The sequence below is a fragment of the Mustela nivalis genome, assembly GCF_964662115.1.
Source record: "Mustela nivalis genome assembly, chromosome: 14".
Lineage (NCBI taxonomy): Eukaryota > Metazoa > Chordata > Mammalia > Carnivora > Mustelidae > Mustela > Mustela nivalis.
Genome location: NC_139033.1, coordinates 12,652,454 through 12,674,569, shown reverse-complemented (window position 1 = coordinate 12,674,569; position 22,116 = coordinate 12,652,454). Strand labels below are relative to the sequence as shown.

General features: G+C 50.9%; 1 protein-coding gene across 8 annotated transcripts in view; it reads left to right on the top strand.

Moving 5' to 3' along the window:
- Nucleotides 1-22,116, top strand: part of KDM2B (lysine demethylase 2B) — a 129,886-nt gene that overhangs the window by 9,080 nt on the left and 98,690 nt on the right. For 2 of the 8 annotated variants that reach the window (XM_082698315.1, XM_082698316.1), the window contains 4 exons: nt 1-177; nt 2,193-2,337; nt 5,297-5,375; nt 6,638-6,684. In XM_082698315.1, coding sequence (XP_082554441.1) covers nt 49-177; nt 2,193-2,337; nt 5,297-5,375; nt 6,638-6,684 — 400 coding nt within the window. In that variant the 5' untranslated portion in view covers nt 1-48. The other 6 variants (XM_082698308.1, XM_082698313.1, XM_082698314.1 and 3 more) reach the window with 6 other exon arrangements.

Genomic DNA, 22,116 nt, shown 5'->3' with positions numbered 1-22,116 from the left:
GGCTCGTCGCCTAGTGAAGGACTCCACAGACGCCGGCAGGATGAATGAATGAAAGGCAACGTCTTCCGGTCAGCTCGGCTCGGAAAAGGCTCTGGTCTGGATGTATTTCCTGTACCTGCGTTTGTGTGGGTCCATATCTTTGAGTCCGGGAGTTTAAAAGTTATGCAGTCCGTACAGGTATGGAGCTGCGCTAAATTCTTCCTGAGCCCCCAGATGCCTCCTCCATATGGCAGGTCTTCATATGGGGGTCTGGAGAGGATCGCTCCCTGCCCCCCCGCACCCAAAAACAAGACATGCAGCAGAAAAAAAAAATTACATATACAAAGCGCTTTGAATTTGGGTCGGCCACGTAGGTAAAGGGGTGGGGTGGATGAAGGAAGAGGAAGAGGGGTGGCCCGTGGGGACCGTGGGCAATGGGGGCAGGGATGAAGGTGGGGGGTCGTTTTTGGGGGGTGCCAGCCCTCGGGGGCTTTCTAGCCAGCAAGCTCGGCTTGCATTTCCGCGCCTCCCGCTGAGGCCAGCCGTGCAAATCTGCACCTCCCTCCCCACCCCCTCCTCCTTCCCTCCCTCCCTGCCCCGCCATCTCCGGGATGCGCCCGCCGCCTGCAACTCAGCCCTCCAAAAGTCAGCTCTGCACACAACTCCCGGGCGGCGGCGGCGCCTGCGTGCAAGGCGCACTCGTGACCCAACAACAAAACAGCGATGCCAGGGCGCTAACGGCGCCCGGTGCCTCCCGGGCGCCCTCCCCGCCCCACACCTCCTCCGGCAGCCGCCCCCGCCCCCCCTATCCCGGGCCGAGTGCCCCCTCCACTAGCCCGGCCGCGGGCTCAGAGCGCGATCGGCAACAATGTTTACGTTCCGGGGATTATGACGTCGACGCCTCCCCCCCCACAACTGCTGAAAATGGTTTCCTAGGACTTTGCAAACGGATCTGCTTAAGTGTTGGTGCAAAACTTTGTAGATCTCGGCTGTGGCTTGCTTTATTTATTTATTTTTTGGTTTGTTTTCTTTGGTCTTCCCTCCTTCCCCCCTCCGCCAAAATGCAGGGGGCAGGAGTGTTGACAATTAATTGGTGAACTCTCCTAAAAAAATGGAGGCAGAGAAAGACTCTGGAAGAAGATTGGTGTGTAGCTTTTTTTTTTTTTTTTTCCAAATCTGTATCTGGTAATGATAGATCTATTTTTTTTTTTTTTTTGGTTGTTGTTTCTTGCTACCTTTTCTTTCCTTTTCTGTATTTTGCAAGAGGACCGGAAAAAATATAATAAATTGCATGCAAAAGGAAGCAAGCAGCTTACTCCTCCAGTCCCTTGTGAGGCTCAGAGTCTCAGACACTTGAGTGGGGAGGTGGTAGCGGGGAAAGGCGTGGAGAGAGGCTGAGCGGGCTCGGGGTTCGCCCGGAATCTGGGGGGCTGCAGGGCCCGGCGCTGGGCGGTTGAGGGAGGAGGCAGGGGATGCGGGGAGTGGTGGGGGAGTCTCCTTAGGAAGTGAGTGTGCGCGCGCGCTTGTGGGGAGATGAGGCAGCTGCTGGTGCGTTTTGGGGTCTCCGATGGGAGCTTTGTGGCGGGCCGTCTGCCTCTCCCCCTCCCAAGCCCCGACCTCCCCCTCCACCTCTTCTTCTAGCACTGGCGGGCGGTCGGCGGGGGCGGCTGGGGTCTCAGCCCTTCCATTTCAGCTTTCCAGCTTCCCGAGTAGCTCGGGGGCGGCTCCAGTCTTAGAAATGCCGCCGGCCCCCGGTTCCGGCTTCCCGGCTCTGCCGCGGCGGCCGCCGGGGCTACTGTTAGCGCCGAGCAGGGCGCTGCGGCGGCTCCTCCCGGGGCCTACAAATGCCCCGCCAGCCCGTGAGCGGAGCCCCTTTCACGGGTTACATAACCAGGCTCCCGGCCGAGTGGGCAAAACTCAACACCTATCGGGGGTGGGGGCGGCAGGGAGAGCCCCCCAGATGTCCTTTCCACGGCCTCCAAAGATGCAGGAGGGGAGTGTCCTGCGTAGGACACGGCCGGACCCCGGGGTGCGGGCCCCTCTCGTTATCCTGATTCTCAGCATCTTTGGCATATGCGCAAAGTTGCTCGGGTCGCAGTGGTGGGGTGCGGGGGGCGCGCAACTCCTGCACCTGCTTGAGCTGGGCCTAGGGTAAGAGGCGACCCCCAGTTCCCCCAATAATGCCTCGGGCTCTCTGGTTTGGGTCCCCGCAGCGTCCGATTGACCGCCAGAGATACGACGAGAACGAGGACTTGTCGGACGTGGAGGAGATCGTCAGCGTCCGCGGCTTCAGCCTGGAGGAGAAGCTGCGCAGTCAGCTGTACCAGGGGGACTTCGTGCACGCCATGGAGGGCAAAGGTGAGGCGCCCCCTCCTCGGGCCGCCCTCCGCGCCGCGGGCCGAGCGCACGTGGGGAGGGAGCTGCCGGTGGCTGGGTTCGTATTTCGCGCCCGCGTCCCCCATTCCAGGGGATCCGGTGACGAAACGAGGCCGAGCACTGGGGGGGTGGGGTGGGGTGGCGAAGGAGGAGGGCAGGCGGGAACGGGGGCCGGGCGTGGGCCTAGACCCGGCCGGCGCCCACAGTCGGCCGCAGGGTGGGCAGAGCCAGGGGACCAGCGGTCCGAGGGACCTGGGGACTGACGGGCGGACGGAGGGAGGGCGGGTGCGCCGCATTCTACCCCTCCCGGAGCCAGCCCGGCTCCTTGTGCTGGATGAGGTGCGGCTGCCTGACTGGGAGAGGGGCTCAGGTGCCCCTGGGGCTTTGGGATGAGGACCCCCCTAGGCCTGAAGCCTCCCGAACCCTGTCCCATCTCAGGCCCTGCCAGTTAGGAGCTGGTGCTGGGGGTGCTGGGGTCCCTGAATGATGCCTCCTCAGCCCCTGGGGTCTGCGGAACCCTGTAACCTTCTGGTCTCTGCCAGATATGAGCAGGGGCTGGATGAGTTTGAGAGCTCTTGGCCGGTGCCCCCACTTATGCCTGAGGCCTCTGACCCTCCAGCCTTGACAGTTTGAAGTAGGGACTGGGGATAAGTAGAGTTTTACTCCCTTAGGCTTGTGGCTGAGATCCCTGACCCCTGTGGTTTGAAGTGAAAATGGGGGTACTCCTCTGGGGAACAAAGTCTCTTCTCAGCCTGAGACCTTGAGAGCACTGTCCCTTATAGGCCCTACCAGTTTAGAGAAGTTGGGGGAAACCTCTGCGGTCTGGGGGACCCATCCCAGCCTGAGACCTTCAGGACCTGTTTCTCCCTGACCCTAGTATTAGGAAGGTGTCTGGTGCTGTCCTGCCAATGTTGGGGTGATGCTCTGGCTTGGGTCTGAGGCCTCCAGAGGCCCCATGTGACCTGTGGTTCTGCCTGTGGGGTTGGGGTTTTGGAGATGCCCCTGCCTACCTAGGTATTTCCCTGGGCTCTCTGGGGTTTCTAAGTTGCTTTTTTGTTTTTTTTGTTTTTTTGTTTTCCTCCTCTTAGATATTCAGGTTTCCTTTATAATACACCGTTTTCATTTCGTTGACTCCCCTGACTCCCTCAGTTGACAACAGGGACAGTGCTTTCCCCTCCAGGTTCTGGTTGAGTGCCTGGAGCTGAAGGTTAGCCCCCAGAAGAGACAGTCCTCCTGGCTTTGCATTTTTGAAGTTTCTCTTTTGTGCCCACTGCTTCCTGGGGTGCAGTGATTCAGTGGTAGGGGGGTAGTCGTTGGGGGAGGGAGCAAGACATTTCTTCCAGCCCGCCAGGTCCGAAGAGCGTTGCACCTTGACGCAGAGGGTGGTGGTGGGGGTGCTAGTCTCAACTGCATTTAAATTTCCTTAGCGCAAATGGGATTTTAATTCCTTTGGTTTCCTTCCCATTTTACTGAGTTTGGTGGATCCTATGAGAAAACAACATGCAAACTCTTCCTAGTCATTGGTGAGGAATTCTCAGCCCAAGATCAGAGTGTTTTCTCAAGCTCATTTGAGGAAGTTGAAGCTGAGGAGAGTGGGGGTGGGGGGCGGGCTTTGGGTATGGGTGTGGGTGCGTGGGGGGTGGCTTCCAGCTAGGGAGAGCCTTTAAATCTTCTGTCCAGGCTCTTTTCAAAGGAGAGGGCCCTAGCAATTTGGTAGTTAATTCAGATCTGGCCCCAAAACTTGGAGGGAGGAGCTAGGAACAGAAGGAGCCCTTAGCCTGGATTCAAAATAGAAGCTTCTTAAACTTCTCTGCCTTTAAATCCTTAGGAATCCCCATTCACTGTGAGCCCCTGGGGATCTGAGCTGCTAAGGTCAGGGCTTTCCCCAGCGTTGGTTTTGTTCTCTTCCTCTGCTCTGAGTAGAGTCTCCTTGGCCTCCTCCCCCACCGAGCTGCCCTGATGAACCGTTTCCCTGGGGCAGGGGCTCCCGTGGCCTGTGGTCTCTCCTGTCTCTCCTCTGACCTGCCAGGGAGGGCTTGTGTCCGTGGGGATTGCTTTGGTTCACCTGAGGATCTGGGGATGTGATGGTTTATCAGCCTCCCTCCATTCCATATTTTGGGGTAAGGTTGGGTCAGATCCCCTGGTTTTGGAACTCGAGGAACATCAAAACGAAGGCCTCCTCCGCTCTTCGGGGCTTTCGATAAGGGATTTGGGGGTCTATGCTAGACAAGCTCCAGACGGAGCACTACCTTGTGAATTGGCTTTGGGCCTCACTGTGCCCCCTTCACCCTGTCTTCACCTGGGGGGAGCGTCCGGGTCTGTTCCCCGGTGGAGACAAGGATGGCAGTAGCTGGAGCAGAATTACACTATTAAGACAACAAAGCTGTGCCCAGTTCTCTAGTTATTTTGGCACCAAATACACAGTTTCCAGGGAAACCAGCTTCCCCCCCCTCCCCTTCACTATGCAGGATATTACAATAAGATCTTCCCCGATGCTCAGCTACAATGAGAACCCTCTTCCCAGCCCCCTCTCTGGGGCTTCAGATCCTCCCAGGTGGCATTCTTGGATTTTGCACTGCCTTTACTTTCTGAGCTCAGCTTGGGGTGCATTTCTCTGTCCGTCTTTCTCAGCGATGGCTGGGGCCTTTTCTGTGTGGGGCCCTTTCGTGAGTCTCCCTCCCCAGCCTCCCTGGCCTTGGGCTGTTCATTGACAAGTTCTGACCCGTGGGGCATGCGGGGAATGACTGAGTAGGCAGAGGAGCTGATAGTTGGCAAGGGCTAGGCCTGCTCCGTTTCCTTGTCATTGGACGGGGATCGCTTGCCCTAGCGAGGGAGCCTGCTAGAACCGTATAACCCATGTTCTTCCCTCCGACCGATCGTTCGTGGCTCATCTGCTCCTTCCTGACTTAACCAAGCTGTTTTCATTCCAATATCCAAACAGATTTCAACTATGAATACGTGCAGAGAGAAGCTCTCAGGGTTCCCCTGATATTTCGAGAAAAGGATGGACTGGGGATTAAGTAAGTTGGCGAAACAAATTGCGTCTTCCCATGTCTCTCTCCCTGGTAGATTTTGTTCTCCCCACCTTGCATGATCACAGAGAAGGATCTTTGTTTATTGTATGGGGAGAGTATCTCTTTGTTCCAGGCCTGACCGAGGGGAAAAGCTCTCCAACGATGGGTCTTTTTCAGAGAATTTGGGCAGAGAGGACAGAGGGTACTTAAACGGTGCTGACTTTTTTCCCCTGACCCGCCCCAGTTACATGCAGTGGGTTCCTAAGGAGAATTGTGTCCCCCTCCCAAGTTAGGAAACTGAGGCAGCGCCTGAGCTGTGAAGGGGTTGGCCAGTCACTAAGCCCAGAGGCAGGACCCCTAAAAACATATTTTTCTACTCAAGACTCCCACTGTGTGGGAGATTGGTTCTTTTCTGTAGAGGGCCTGTTCTAGGATGCTAGGCTCCAAGTCTCCTGTTTCTCTGCCTGCCCCAGCACCTGCCTCCCCCACTGTGTCTTGTTTGGTTTACATTCTCTTAGAGATCTGTCAGAGCTCCAGGTGGGGTGGGGGAGAGATCGGGGAGGGAGGCTGGAAGAACAGGTTTCCGCCCCTTGGGCAGGGGTGGAGAGGAGCGGGCTGGGCTCATCCAGCTTGCCTCCTCTCCAGCCTCTCCTGCCAGGCTTGCTCAAGAGTCTCCTTCCTCGGGTAGAAATCAAGCCTTTGACATCACTGTTAATTAATAGTGAAGGTCATCACCGTCCTTCTAGCCAGTGTTACCAGATCCTTGGAATTGGAATGATGTGTGTCTTTTTTTTTTTTTCCCTTTGAGCTTAAAGGGACCTCTGCAGCCCTCCATACAATTCCTTTTATGGCGAGTGTTTGCTAGAAGAAGAGACACAGAGCTGCCCACCCTAAAAGAATGCAGGTGTTTGAATGCCCAGCTCTGGGACTTACCCTTGACACCACAGTTCAGTCTTCCCCTGAAGAGTGGGGTGGAAAGGTGGTGTCACATCTTTTCTGCAGCAGTGTTAAGTTCATATCGGGGAGAGTGAGGGGGTTGGCTTGCCTACCGGGATGAGGAAAGGGCTCAGGGGTTGGAGAGTGACCCTCCCTTGGGACATTGACTAGTCTATCACTCTCCCTCTGGATGTTGTCATTTTGGGTTCCCAAACTGAGAGCAAGGAAGAGCGAACACCCTCTTGGAAAATGGCCTTCCCCGGCCCCCAGAGTTGGGTCGAACTCTTTTGTCTCTGGCCTCTCAGCAAACGCCTGTCCTCCTCTTTTTCCAGGATGCCTGACCCCGATTTCACAGTCCGAGATGTCAAACTCCTAGTGGGTAAGTCGCTTGCTGTGTGAGCAGCTCAGAGATGCCAAAAGTAGGGAGGACAAGGGGCAGGAGGTCTCTACCACCCGCCTGTTTAGATTTTTAACTGCCCCTGAAAAGAAAGTTCCCCGTGGGAAGAGGCAGGAGCAGGTGCGAGCTGCAACCGTCTCGTTCTGGAGAACAGGTCAGATTGCACAGTCGTGAGAAACCGTATGGAAGGGTGTTTGCCAGTGTGCGGTTTTATGAGGCCAGTTTGGATCCTCGCCTCCATCAGCAACACAATCTTAGATCTCTCCTTTGCGTTTGTTTGTGGGTTGCTGGGTAAACACTGGGTATTTGGTAACCCCTGAAAGACTTTCAGACTTCCAGGGGCGGGATCATTTTTCCTGCTTCCTTGGGGTTCTAGACAAGTCTAGGTTGGGGTTTGCCACTCTAACCGGAAAATGCTCGTTAACTCCCTGAGCACCTGCAGAGTGTGGCTGATCCCTTAGGGGTCTGGACACCTGACCAGGTAGCAGGTGGCATTTCAGGTGTTACGGAAGTCCTTGGATAAATCCATTCTTCCCGGAGGTGTTTCTCAATTAGCTCCTTCATGGCAGGCACGTTCAGAGCTGTGGGCGTGACAGACCAGATCCCTCTCCTCCTGCTTGGAGTGATAAGGCAACAGAGATGTAAACAGTTTTTTTTTTTTTTTTTAAGGATTTTATTTATTTATTTGACAGAGAGAGATCACAAGTAGGCAGAGAGGCAGGCAGAGAGAGAGGAAGGGAAGCAGGCCCCCTGCTGAGCAGAGAGCCAGATGCGGGACTCGATCCCAGGACCCTGAGATCATGACCTGAGCCGAAGGCAGCGGCTTAATCCACTGAGCCACCCAGGCGCCCTGTAAACAGTTTTTTTAAAAAAGTCTGCATCTTTTTGGAAGGTCATTAGGCCTGTGAAGAGATAAAGCAGGATATCGGGATGGAGCTGCTGATGGGATATTGATGGGATATTGATGGGAGCTGTATTTATTTTATTTTTAAATTTTTATTTATTTGTGTTTTTAGAGAGAGCGTGAGCGCAGGTGTGCTCCTGTGGTGGGGGAGGGGCAGAAGGAGAGGGAGAGAGAGAGAGAGAATCTCAAGCAGACTCCATGCCCAGTGCAGAGCCCTGCTCGGGGCTCTGTCTCATTACCCTGAGGTCATGACCTGAGCCAAAATCAGGAGCCGATGCTTAATAGGATACCAGTTGAGGAACCCAGGACCCCCTGGGAGCTGTATTTCAAATGAGGTGGTCAGAGAGGACCGTGTGTGTGTGTGTTTACACATTTGGACAGAGACTTGACTGATGAGAAGCCAGCTGTGGGAAGGAACATGCCAGATTGAGGGACAGGCCAGGGTGAAGGCCAGGAGGTGGGGAGAGTAGGAATAAGGGGGTAAATAGAAGGAGAGGGAGGAGGTCACAGGGCTGGGGCCATGTGGGGCCTTAGAGGCCCTGGCAGGGAATTTGGGGAGGATGCCTGGTGTGATGGCAAGCCAGTGGGGAGTTTTAAAGGAGGGCAGCAGGGGTCACTAAGCTATCCGATCATTTTCTTTGGGAGAGGGTGAAAAAATTTTTTTTTAAATTGACATAAAATTCATACAGCAGGAAGCTCTGTCTTGAACCACTGTAGAGTGTGCAGCTCAGCGCCCTGAGTGCATTTACGGTGTCATGCGCCGTCACCACGATGGGGTTTCAGAACGTGCGTCACCTACACAGTCAACCCCCGACAACCAGGGGTATGCTTTTTGCCTCTGTGGGTTTGTCTATTCTGGACGTCTCGTGTAAGTGGAATCGCGCACCGTGTGGCTTTTGTGACTGGCCCCTTTCCCTCAGCCTCTTGGTTTTGAGGTTCATCTATGTGACAAGTGGGGCCCGGGCTTCGTTCTCTTTTATGAACGAACAAGATTCCACTGGACGTGTGTGTATCCACCCCGTTTTGATTATCCGTTCGCCAGGTGATGGGCGTTTTGGTTGTTTCCATCTCTTGCGTGATGGAATAAGGCTGCCGTGAGCACTTGTGTACAACTTTTTGTGTGGACATATGTTTTCCTTTCTCTTGGGTCCATACCTGGGTAAGTGGGTCATAAGGTAACTATATTTAACCTGAGGAACTGCCAGACTTTTTCAAAGCAGCTGGCCATTTTGTATTCCCATTAGCAGTGTACAAGGGCTCCGATTTCTCCACATCCTCGCCAAAGCTCGTTATTGCCTGTCTTTTTGAGGATCCCCGTCCTAGTGGGGATGAAGTGGTGTGATACGATTTAAGTTTCATAGGAGCCGACTCGGGTGGCCGTGTGGGTGAAGACCGCTGGCTGGCCAGGGGTTGTGTCAGATAATCCAGCTGGAGTAATTGACCCCAAGTACTCGGAAGGGAGGACCCATGGGCTAGAAGGAGATGCTGGTGATGGTGGGTGGTGGAATCTTAGGTAAAGCTGGATTCTAGAAAGCTGAAGGAGATGAACAGCAGAGCAGAAGGGGCAGACTTCCCAACACTGTGCAGAAGATGGAATGATGGACCCCCAAAGTTAAGTCTTGGCACCAACAACCCTTTTCAGTGCCTCAGCCCTACCCAGGGCGTTTGCGTCTGAGGCCTAGTTCTGCCAGCTGACCGATTTGGGGCAAGCCGTTTACTTCAAGCCTCAGTTTTCACATCTGCAAAATGGAGCTAGTAGCAGAATCTACCTCAAAAGAGGATGAGATTGAATGAAGGCTTCGCATTACATTGGCTGATGGGTACTTGGTGAATGGTCCCCGATGTTACTTGTTTATATGGCAGGATGCGGATCAGATGGGATTCCCTTGATGCGTAGGGATGAAAGCCAGATTCTCAAGTCAGGTTCAGGCAATATCAGAGTCTTCATCATGATGCTCTTGGCCCTTTTGAGGAACTTAAAAGCTCTGCGAAGTTTTACTATACTCTAGTCGTATGCTGGCTGCTGCTACTTTCTTTGTGCCTTTGTTCTGGTTGTTGGAGCAAGAGGACGCAATTAGATGGTCCAGACATCCTTGCCAGTTCTCGAAAAGTCTGGGATGGCAAGGAAAAGGGGGTAGTGATACCTGCACCCTGTCTCGCTTGGCATTTCTGTGACGATGGAATGGATTAGTGGGTATTGAAGTGGTTTGGAAGGTGTACTGTGTTCCGACATCAGGAGGGGTGCACTTAGCATGGAGAGTTATTAAGCCCATTAAATTAAATTAATTAATTAATTAATTTTTTAAAAAGATTGTTTATTTATTTATTTGAGATAGAGAGAGAGAGAGAGCGCAAGCACGAGCAGGGAGAGGCGCAAAGGGAGACAGAGAAGAAGCAGACTCCCTGCTGCCCAATGTGGGGCTCGATCGACCCCAGGATCCTAGGATCGTGACCTGAGCTGAAGGCAGGTGCTTCACTGACTGAGCCATCCAGGCCTCCCTAGTATGCCCATTTTAGTCTCTGAGAGTGCACACGGGCTTCTGGGGAGCAGTGAAAGGACACGTACTTCATAGTGACAAATGGCAGATGTAACTCAAGCTGGCTTAAGCAAAACAGAATTCACTGGCTTACATAATAAATGTAGGGTGTGACCTTCAGGAACCTCTTGATCTAGGTGTTCCAAGATCTCAAGAGGTTGACTCTCATTTTTCTGTTCTGCTTCCCTCTTTTGCTTCTATTTTCTGCTTCATTCTTGGGCTAGCTTCTCCCCGTGGGCTGGCAAAGATGGGGAGCCAGCAGCTCTCCACTTCTTTCCTGCCAGCTCAGGGCCTCTCTTGCCACATCTACCAGTGATTCCATCAAGGGTCTCTGGATTGGCTCTGGCAGGTTTAGTACAACCCGGGTCTGCTGCAGCACAAGCAGGTGATCTGGGAGCGGGGAAGGGGTGGCGCTGCGGGGTTGCTAGATGGCATAAACGTGCCTCTTATGGAAATGGACCACATATGTGGTCAGCATATGATCTCAGCCTCTGTCTCCCAGGCTTCCCTCCCCAGGCCTCGAATCTTGGGAGGCAGCTATTCGAGAAGGGGCCAGCTATGGAGGCTGAGGCTCCAGATTCTCCTCTGATGCCCTAACATCGGGCTTTTCTGTATCAGCCCTATTTATATGCCTCCTGGGAATTCAGGCACCTGGTCTCCGTTCTTAGCTCCTCGCCTTTAAAAAAAAAAAAAAAAAAAAAAGGCACTTTCCATTTTTAGGACACTGTACACTTAAAATAAAAGCTTTTTATTGAAGTATAATTTACATATAGAAAAGTGCACATATGGTAATGATACAGCGCGATTAATTTTAACAAACTGAACATATTACGGTATCCGGCACCCCAGAATCTACCCCCATGTTCCCATGCCGTCTGTGCCCTCTGCTGTCACCCTGACTGCTACCAGCGTGAATGATTTTTGCATTTTCCTGCGTTATGAGAGCAGAATCCGGCAGGTGACCTCTTGTCCTTTCTGCTTCTTTTGCTCACCTTGGTGTTTACGAGTCTTCCAGATTATTGTGTGTAGTTGTAGATGGTTTATTTTCACTGCTGTGGTTTTCTGTTATGTGATTATTTCACAACGTGTTTATTCACTGCTATTAATGGGCTCACGGATAGCTGCCAGTTTTCTATGTCTCGTGCTGCTGTGAACACTCTAGAATGTGACTTTTGGGGAACACAGGGATGCATTTCTGTGGGGCATATGCCTGAGCGTGGAATTGCCTGGGTCACAGGGGAGCGCATATGTTCAGTTTTAGTGGACACCGTCAAGTCATTGCCCGCAGGCGTGGGTCTGGTTCTGATTGAGCCACATTCTCTCCGAGTTCGTGTTTCCATCCTGTTCGATTTAGTCCCATTGCTGTGTTGGTGTATCGCATGGTGGTTTTAGTTTGCCTTTCTTCCCGCATGAAATTGAGCTCCGTTCATATGTTTGCTTGCTAGTTGGATATACTCTTGTGAACTCTCTGATCGAGTCTTTTTTCCATTATTTTGTTGGGTTGTCTTCTGTTGAGTGTAAGATGAATTACTGGCTAGGGCCGCTGCAACAAAGTAGCACAGACTGGATGATTTAGACAACAGAGGTTTATTTGCTCACAATTCTGGAGCTAGAAGTCCAAGATGGAGGTCTTGTAGGGTTGCTTTCTCCAAAGGCCTCTCTCCTTGGCTTGTAGATGGCTGTAGTCGCCCTATGTCTCCACCATGGTCTTCCCTCTCACTTTGTGTGACCTAATCTCGTTTTATAACATCAGTCTTGTCGGATTAGGGCCTACCCTGAAAGACCTTATCTTAACTTAATTACCTCTTTAAAGACTGTTCTCAAATATAATTACAGTTGGAGGTCCTGGAGGTTAGGACCTCAACATAGAAATTTTAGGGGACACAACTCAGCCCATAACATAAAGTTTCTTGATGTGTTCTAGACATGATAATACGTTCCAAAATCACCTCTTAACTCTCTGGGTTTGTTGCCTTATCACACTCCCAAAGGTGTCTTTGAATGAACAGACGTTCTTTGTTTTAACATAGGCCATTTGGGTCTTTTCTTTGTGCTTGTTTTGTATCTTAAGAAATGTTTGGACACTCCAGGGTTAGAAGATGTTTCTCAAAAAAGCTTTCTTGTTTGAACTTCCACATTGAGATTTATAGTTTATCTGGAATTGGTTTTTGTGTTTGGTAGAGATGGGGGTTGAGAATCCAGTTGATCCCAGTACAGTTATTGAGAAAACACCCTCTGGGGCCCCTGGGTGGCTCAGTCATTAAGCCTCTGCCTTGGGATCAGGTCATAATCCCAGAGTCCTGGGATCGAGCCCCCCACATTGGGCTCCCTACTTAGACAGGGAAGCCTGTCTCTCCCTTTGCCCCTGCTTGTGTTCCCTCTCTAGCTGTCTCTCTCTCTGTGAAATAAATAAAATCTTTAAAAAAAAGAAAAAAGAAAAACACCCTCTCCCCACGGCACCAAAATGTTGTCTTTGGCATAAGTCAGTGACTGCAATTGTGTGGGTCTGTTTCTGGATGCTCTAATGTGAATGTCCCCTAAGCAACTTCCCTCATCCCACAACCAATACTCTCAACCCCAGATAATTCATTTAGGAAGCCTGGGATGTTTTCACGTTTGTGGGCTGGGAGCTGGGGCGATGGGGAGACTGGGAAAGAATTCTAGTTGCCTCTAAAGATGCTTTAAACCTTCCAAGAGGACATATCCATAAAGAGCTGGGTCCCTAGTCCCTCTCCACCATTATGTCGCTGAGGGATGGCGTACAACCATGGTGTCCTGTATAGTCTCTTTTTATCGTATTTCTTTTTTTAAAGATTTTATGTATTTATTTGAGAGCGAGTGAGACAGAGTACGTGAGCTGTGGGGAGGGGGAGAGGGAGAGGGAGAAGGAGACGTCCCGTTGAGCAGGGAGCCTTATGTGGGGCTCGATCCCAGGACCCCAAGATCATGACCTGAGCCGAAGGCAGATGCTTCACGGACTGAGCCACCCAGGCGCCCCCTCTTTACTGTATTTCTCTCTAACAAGGATACCCAAGCGAACTGATGTTTTCTTTGGCCTCTTATCTTGAAGAATCTTCACAACAAATCGCCTCATTCACTATTCATTTATTCATCAATTATAGTAATCATCACCTATCTTTTACTGTATGTTTACTATATGACCTCATTTTGTCCTCAACGGTAATCATATAAATTAAGTGTGACTGTTCACTACCCCAGTGGGGGATCCGAGGCTCAGACAGGACAACCCACAGGGCAGGTGGTCGAGTTCGGATCTGAACCCAGCTCTGGGCATTTCCTCATGCTTCTGTTCCTTGACTTTCTCCTCCTCCTCCGTGTCTGTGTTGTGTCTGGTGAAGGAGGCTCACCAGACATGCGCGTGCCCTTGACCTGCGGTGCTTAGTAAATTCTCCACTGCTTACAAATCAACCATAGCTGACTCGCCTCCAGATCTTTTCTAAAAATTGGTTTAAAATCATAGACATTTTACATTGTAAACCCCAGAGAAGTTCTTAGACTTCCTCTAGTGTTTGTTTGTTTGTTTTAAGATTTTATTTATTTATTTGACAGAGATCACAAGTAGGCAGAGGCAGGAAGAGAGAGAGGGAAGCAGACTCCCTGCTGAGCAGAGAGCCCGATGCGCGGGGCTCGATCCCAGGACCCTGAGATCATGACCTGAGCCGAAGGCAGAGGCTTAACCCACTGAGCCACCCAGGCGCCCCAATTTCCTCTAGTCTTGCTTTCCCCTTTCACAGGTGGTAAAAAATGAGGCCTGGAGAGAAGGGACTTGCGAGTTGCCCAGACAGCAGATGGCATCTCAGATTCAAATGTGGTTTGAATTTCTGAGGTTGGGAGAAAGTGATGCTTGTAATGCAAACTCAGAGGAAGGGGGTGGTGGTGTGGATGGGCTCCTTTCTGGCCACATTGAATGGAGCTCAGGAGAGAAATCGGGGCTGGATCGACAGGAGGCATTCACCTCGCAGAACAGAGATGCAAGCGGGGTCGGGGGGTGCAGAAGGTCAGGCGAGCTGAGGCTCCTGAGCTCGAAGGAAGGAGGGGTCCAGAGGGGTTCAGTTGTGTTTCCTTTTTTTCTCTTTTTTTTTTTTTTTAAGATTTTATTTATTTACTTGAGAGAGAGAGACAGTGAGAGAGAGTATGAACAAGGAGAAGGTCAGAGAGAGAAGCAGACTCCCCATGGAGCTGGGAGTCCGATGCAGGACTCGATCCCGGGACTCCAGGGATCCTGACCTGAGCCGAAGGCAGTCGTCCAACCAACTGAGCCACCCAGGCGTCCCATCCTTTTTTTTTTTTTCTCTTTAAGATGAACACCCAGCTCACTGGTTTTTTGTCCTATTTCCCTTTTCCTGCAAAGCCAGTGTTCTGAAATCAAAATCTTGACTGTGTTTGGGCCTTGGGGAACTGAAGTTGCATCTGCCCCCTGTTTACGTAATAGGAATCACTCCCCTGTGGGGTAACTCTTTAGACTGGAATCACGAACATTAGCTGCTTAGATTTTTGTAAGCCGGGGACCCCTCCCGTATTCTTTTGTCTGATCCGTATAAAACTGGGTTTCTCGCAATCCCCATTCCATCAATGTCACATTGAGGCTCAGAGTGACTTGTTCAGTCAGAGAGCGAGGGTGTGGAATCGCTGAGACTTATGCCCATATCTGTTTGGACACGGAGCTGTTCTCTTAACTTCTGCACAGAACTGTGGCTGGCTCCCAGCGTCCTATAATCTAGAGCTCTTTCTTGGTTTTGGCCCGGATGTCTTTTGGGTTTTCTTGGCTGACTGGGTTTAACCCCACTTTGTTAGTGTGGGTTTGTGTCTTCTTCTGCTCATCTGTCTGTGAGCTTCAGGCAGGGTCTTGAACCCAGGGCACAGAGGACATCCTGGCACGTAATGTGTCCTGGGGACCATTTCTGAAGGTTCAACGGTACGGAGCCAGAAGATATCAGTGCTTAGGGAGAACCCAGCGACCTTTGCAAGCATCTCGTTGCACAGTGAGGAAACTGAGGGCTAGACCTGGGATAAGGTTTTTCTCCACCTTAGAGATGAGGAAACGGAGACCCAGGGAACTTTGGGGCTGTACATCCCCAAGGCCTCCCTGCTACGAGAGAGTGGAGTGAGCTTTGAACTGTGGCCAGCGCTTTTGTGATTTCACACTACCTCTGTGAAATGGGTAGCAGAATAAAAAGAAGGAGCAGAATAAAAAAACCAATCCAGAAACTGGAGGAAGACGGAGATGGATGGTGGGGGACAGTCTCCAAAGAGTGGGCTCAGCAGCAGTTTGGGGTCATCGCCCGTGTATGCCTTATATCAGCGTTCAAGGTGACTTTCAGCAGCCTCTTCCCGGCTCTGTGCCCACAGTTCTTGGAGCTGACGGATGCGGCCTTCAAAGCAAGGGCCATGGGGCCACGGATTAATTTCTGCAGCTGGAATTTGTTGGATGCGTGTGTAGCCCGTGAGCCCAGAGCACCAATGAGATGGGGGGAGGAGAAAGGAAGGGAGGGGGGCTGAGCTGCTGGCCTACTTAGGAATGCCAGGCACTGCTCAATGTGGAAAATTTCTCCTGTAACCCATTGACTTCAGGAGCCCGAGAGTTGCAGGGCGCTGGGTCCCTTGCAGGATCCAAAGGGCAGCTTGTCCCTGTCACCTGGTCCAGGGATGGCTGCTCCCCAGAGCATGGAGGGCCACATTCCATTCTTAGCGCTCGTCTGTCCCTTCTGTCCCTGGGGGGCACATGCCTCCTCCCTGAGCTTCCTGCTCAGACACCTGGCACTTAGGCCCGGCTCTCCTTTGCCGTCAGTGGCAGACCTGACTGGGAACCTGAGAAGATGGAGGGCTAATTCTTAATCTCCCAGCTCAGACTGAAAAGGACTGGCAGGCCCCAGTGTCCCCAGTGACCCCTGGGGCAAGCCTCGGGGTCTCGTCTTCCGCCGACTTCTTCCAAGTTCACGTTTAAGGGATCTGATCTGAGTATTTGAGAACGAGGCTAAACATCAGTGTGTCGGTCCTGGAAGAGGACCTAAAAAAGACCTAACCCAGTGGTTTTCAAAAGGAAATCCCTGGAATCCGGATCTGGGTTCTGAGCGCCATCTCCCCTCCCCGCCGCCGCCTCCAACCTGAGCTGCCTGTTTTTATTTATGCTTTTGGCTCTTGTCGAAGCTTCTGTTTGAAGAAAGAGTTGTATGGCGGTGAAAACAGAAGTATAAAGGTCAGTTCTTCCTGGCTTTTGCACACGAAGCAACTGAGGCCGAGACAACAGGGGTCAGTGAGGGTTGCTGGGACTGGAACACAGTCCAGGGCTCTTGGCACTGTCCCGGGTGCCCCGGAGGCGTTCACCGCTCATTGCGTGGCCTCCTGTGGGCCGTCGCTGACCGAGCAACAAACAAGCCAGGCACCGGTGCCTCTGGTGTGGTTCTTCCAGACAGAATGAAAGACCCTGTTATGGGGCTGTGTCTTTGGGGTTAAACTCAAAAGTGCCTGAAAAGTCCATCTATGGGGCAGGGGAAAGAGCTCCCTTTCCCCGTCTGTCTAGTCTGGACACCGCATTTCAGAGCAGCACAGTGGCGGGTGGTGAAGCGTGTTGCAGACCTCACCCTAGGCCAGAAACTGTGCTGGGTTGTCTTGCATCAATGGGCCCCTTTTGCAAATAAACACCCTCCAAGTCTAGAAAGGGTATTTGAGGCCCCGAAGCCGCGGAGTGAGTAACAGAGCTGGGATTTATAAAAATCCTTTTTGCTGGAGAGAATTTTGAAAAGGAATGAGTAGACAGAAAGTCATAATGCATTCCCGTGGACCCAGCCCCCAGCCCCCACACATGCCCCTTGCATACGTCCGCCCGCTTCCTATCCTCCTGTGATGTTTCCGGCATATCTAAGCATCATACCATTTCATCCGTAAAGTTTTTGGTATATAGTTCTAAATGAGAAGGGATTTTTAAAACCATAGTCATAATAGTGTTATCACACCTAATCTTTTAAAAACAGTAATTCCGGGTGCCTGGGTGGCTCAGTGGGTTAAGCCGCTGCCTTTTGCTCAGGTCATGATCTCAGGGTCCTGGGATCGAGTCCCGCATCGGGCTCTCTGTTCAGCAGGGGCCTGCTTCCTTCCCTTCCCCTCTCTCTGCCTGCCTCTCTGCCTGCTGTGATCTCTCTCTGTCAAAAAAATAAATAAAATCTTAAAAAAAAATAAAAAAATAAAAAAATAAAAAAAATAAAAACAGTAATTCCTTGGGGCACCTGGGTGGCTCAGTGGTTTTAAGCCTCTGCCGTCAGCTCTGGTCATGATCCCAGGGTCCTGGGATTGAGCCCCACATCGGGCTCTCTGCTCTATGGGGAGCCTGCTTCCTCCCCTCTCTCTCTCTCTCTGCCTACCTGTGATCTCTGTCTGCTGGATAAAGGAATAAAAAAAATCCTTAAAGAAAAATTAAAAAAAATAAAAAACAGTAATTCCTTAAAATGAGTGAATATCAGTGCACCTGGCTGGCTCGGTTGGTAGAGCATGGAACTCTTGATCTTGGGGTCGTGAGTTCAAGCCCTACAGTGGGTGTGGAGCTTACTTAATAAAGAAAAAAAAAAAACTTAAAAAATAAATAATGTGAGTAAATACCCACATTTATTGTGCAAATGTCCAGTTTCACATTAGCATACGTGTTACTTCTTTTACCTTTTCTTTTCCTGATTCTGAGAGTCAGAATGTAAACACAGTCTTTACGCTGCGATTGGTTGGGATATCTTTTAAGTCTCTTGTAATCTCTGGCCCTCCCACCACCTCCAGCCAATCTGAAGTTGGATTCTTTGACCTGTAGGGTTTTTCCATTGTCTGGATTTTGCCCATAGCATTCCTTTGGAGTGGTCAGTGTTCCTCTGTCCTCGGTAGTTTCTGTAAGTTGGCAGTTAGATGGAAATGCTCGATCAGATTCAGAGTCTGTCTCTCTCTCTGCACAAAAATGCACCATTCATTTATTCATTCCTTCTTCCTAGCAAGACTGCTTCATAGATGATGTTCTACTCTTCCATCAGGAGGCACATAATGTCAGGTCATCTCTCTCTCTCTCTGTCTGATGTGAGTAGGTATTGATGTCTGATGTGTAGCTTTGTTATTGTGTTAGAGGCTGCAAAGTGGTGATGGTCTCATGCTCTCGTCCTTAGTCATTTGGTGGCTGTAATACACCTGGACATTATCATTTCTGCTCCTCTCGCTGCCACCTGGGGCTGGAACCCAGCAGAGTTTCATTTTCTGGCTGCTGGTACAGTTGTGTTTTCCTGGGGGTTTAGGTTTATGGAGCCCAGGCACCTAAAAGAGCGGACTTCCCTTCCCCCTCCTTTTCTTCCCGCTTCAACCCCTCCCACAGGCTATGGTGTCCAGGACACCTGGGGAGCTGGACAGAGCTCCCTGCGCACCAAGAAAGCTATTCTTAGAACCAAGTGTCTTGACCTTGCACGCCAGATATAGTCCGTCTGTTTCTCCCATCCTTGGGCCTCTTTCCTGTATACCCTTACTCTCCCGTCAGCCCCAGAGGCTCCTCACTGGTCTGACCATACCAGGCCTTGACTTCCCTTTCCGTGTGAGGACGGGGCAGGCTGAGGTGGGGTCAGCTGGGGACGTGCATCTGGCCAAGAGCAGAGGGAAGCGAGGGTGCGTCGAGAGCCCTGGGGATTGTGATGGGTTGGGGGTGGGGGGCTGAAAGCCTGGTTTGTGTTCAGAAAAGAAAGAACAGGCCTCTCTCACCCACATCCTTCTGTGTTCAGCCATGGTCGTGCCACCGATGGGGCTCCTGAGTACTCGGGATTTCCAGATGCTTCTTTCCAGGTTGTGGGGGCTTTATCTTCTCTAGAACGGAGAGCGTTACACGTACCCACCTCCAGGTACCCCCAGGTCACTTGTCCAGTTCAGCTGTCATTTCTATGTGAGGTCCTATGTCCCATGCTAGGAAAAACTTAGGATCGAGAAACACCTGACGTGACTTACACATCCCACAAACATTTAGTGAGCTCCTGCTGTGGGCCAGGCTCTCCGTTTTAGATCCGCGGGTTAGAGTCGTGAGCCAGAACTCTTCCCTTAATGATGCTTACAGTGTAGTAGTGGGGAGAGATAAGACACAAGCTGGTCGAGAATGGAGCGGTGTGATGTCCCCTGTGGACGCCATTTTCTCTTTGCGAAGCTTCTGGTCAACAGCACAGTTCTGTATCGTGTCTGTCCTGTAACACCTTGTACTAGGCCCCATGGGGGAGGCCAGGTGTGGGTAAGCCCTTCTCGGCCTTCAGGGATGTTTAGGGAGCCTTGTGGGGTTTCCCAGTCATTTTCTGGTCAGCCTTCTTGTTTGCCGGAGCTGCTGTAGCACCACAGTCCAGGTGGCTTAAAACCACAGAAATGTATTCTCTCATCATCCTGGAGGCCAGAAGTCTGAAATTTAGGTGCTGGGAGGGCTGGGGCGCTCTCGAAAGGCTCTAGGTGAGAATTCTTCGGCGTCTCCTCCCACTTCTGGTAGCTTCTGACTTCTCTGACGTTTGTTGGCTTGTGGCTCCGTGTTCCATCATCTGGCTCCATCTTCACGTGGCTGTTTCCTATGTGTGTTTCCGTCCAAGTTTCCCTTGTCTTATAAGGACACCGGAATTGGCTAACGGCCCACCTTCATCCATCCTGACCTCACTGTAGCTTGATCACAACTGCGAAGACCCTACTTCCAGATAGTGCCCGTTCGTAGGTGTCTTGGGTTAGGACTTGCACATTTCTTTTGGGGGACACAGTTCAACCACAAGAGCCCTTGAGGTAAGCCTGTTAGTGGGATAGAGAGAAGTAGAGCTAGGCCAGGGAGAGGAGGGAACCAACGCGGAGCTATGACGTCTATGCCTCCCATGTTTTATATGGGTCACCTCTGTTGACTCCGTACTTTTGGTTTTTCCTTTGTGTTTTTACCTTTTTTGTTAAAGATTTATTTTAGAGAGATATCATGGGAGAGGAAGAGGGAGAGAGACTCTCCAGCAGACTCTGGGCTGAGTGTAGAGCCTGATATAGGTCTTGATCTCACAACCCTAGGATCATGATCTGAGCTGAAATCAAGAGTCGGGCACTTAACCCAACTGAGCCACCCAGGCACCCTCACATGTGTTTTTAAATTTTATTTACTTACTTTTTAAAAAAGATTTTGTTTATTTATTTGAGAGAGAGAGAGCGCAAGCAGGGGAATCAGCAAAGGGAGAGGCAGAAGCAGACTCCCCACTGAGCAGGGACACCCCCCCTCAATGCAGGACTTGATCCCAGGACCCTGAGATCATGACCTGAGCTGAAGGCAGACGCTTAACCGACTGAGCCACCCAAGCACCCCTCCGGGGATTTAAAAAAAAAAATTAATTTAATTTTATATTTTTTCAGTGTTCTAAAATTGTTTGTGCACCACACCCAGTGCTCCATGAGATACATACCCTCCACAATACCCACCACCAGGCTCACCCCTGTTCCCCCTCAAGGGGATTTTTTAGAACTAGATTTGGGCTGTTGGTTTTTTGTTTTTTGTTTGTTTGTTTGTTTTCATGTTTTTATTATAGTCTTAGACTTGGTTGTATATAAATTGGCATCATACATAAAACCAACTTTATAGAATAGTGTTGACTTACCATTTTCGGGTTGTCACAGTTGTACATTTATTTATTTATTTTATGTTTCAAAGATTTAATTTGTTACTTGAGAGAGAGTGAGAGCGAGAGAGATCGTAGAGGGAGAGGAAAAAGCAGACACACTGCTGAGCAGGGAGCCCTATGTGAGGCTTACTCCCAGCACCCCAGATCGTGACCTGAGCGGAAGGCAGATGCTTAACCATCTGAGCCACCCACACACCCCAGAATTGTACATTTATTGTGCATTAGTTTTGCGAATCAGGTTAATGAGTCAGAAGTGTTCTGAAAGAGAAGGGGTTTATATAGACAATCTTGTCATTTTTTAAAAGATTTTATTTATTTATTTGACAGAGAGCGATCACAAGCAGGCAGAGAGGCAGGCAGAGAGAGAGGGAGAGGGGGAAGCAGGCCCCCTGCTCAGCCAAGAGCCTGAGGCCGTGACCCGAGCCGAAGGCAGAGGCCCAAACTCACTGAACCACCCAGACGCCTCGATCTTGTCATTTTTAAAATTTTATTCATTTACTTGGGAAAGAGAGAGCGCGAGCTGGGTAGAGGGGCAGAGGGAGAGGAAGAAGGGGACTTGTTGCTGAGCAAGGAGCCTGAGGCGGACTTGATCCCATAACTTGGAGATCATGACCTAAGCCTAAGGCAGACCCTTAACCAGCTGAGACACCCAGGCGCCCCTACAATCTTGTTTGCATGCAAATCTTAACTTATGTGCCATGAGATGCCGTGGCACCTCTGATACCCTTAAGGGCCTTTCATTTGCCTCTAGTGTTAATTGTCTGAATTTGAAATCAGTTTTTAAATGAAAAGCAATGGTTTTGTTTCTTTTTTTTCCCCCCACAACTGTTTCTTAGGTGGATGGTCTTATCTCTCTTGCCCACTGGGGTAGTGGGGTACTTTGCCTACAGGTCTTATGCAATGGAGAAAGACTGGAACCTGAAACATTTCGGTCCTTCGATCCGTTTTTGTATGTGGAATGTACTCTCTGTGCTGAAAAGTTTAAAGAAGCATGTTGAAATGAGCACCTGCCACCCAGGTTCCCATATAACCCTCTGCCCCAGAAGTGGCCATTGTCTAGTATTGGTTTTCTGGGGCTGCTAAGCCAGGTACCAGAGACTGAGTGACTTAAAAGTACAGAAACTTAGTCTGTCAGTTTCTGAACCTAAAGTCCAAAATCGAGGTGGTAGCTGCATTGGTTCCTTTCTTCTGGAGGCTCTGAAGGAAACTCCTGCCTTGCCTCTTCCAGCTTTTGGTGACTCGAGGCATTTCCCGGGCTTATAGGAACACTACTCTACTCTCCTTAGTCCTTGCTTCCGGCTTTCCCTTGACCTTGACTTTCTTCCAA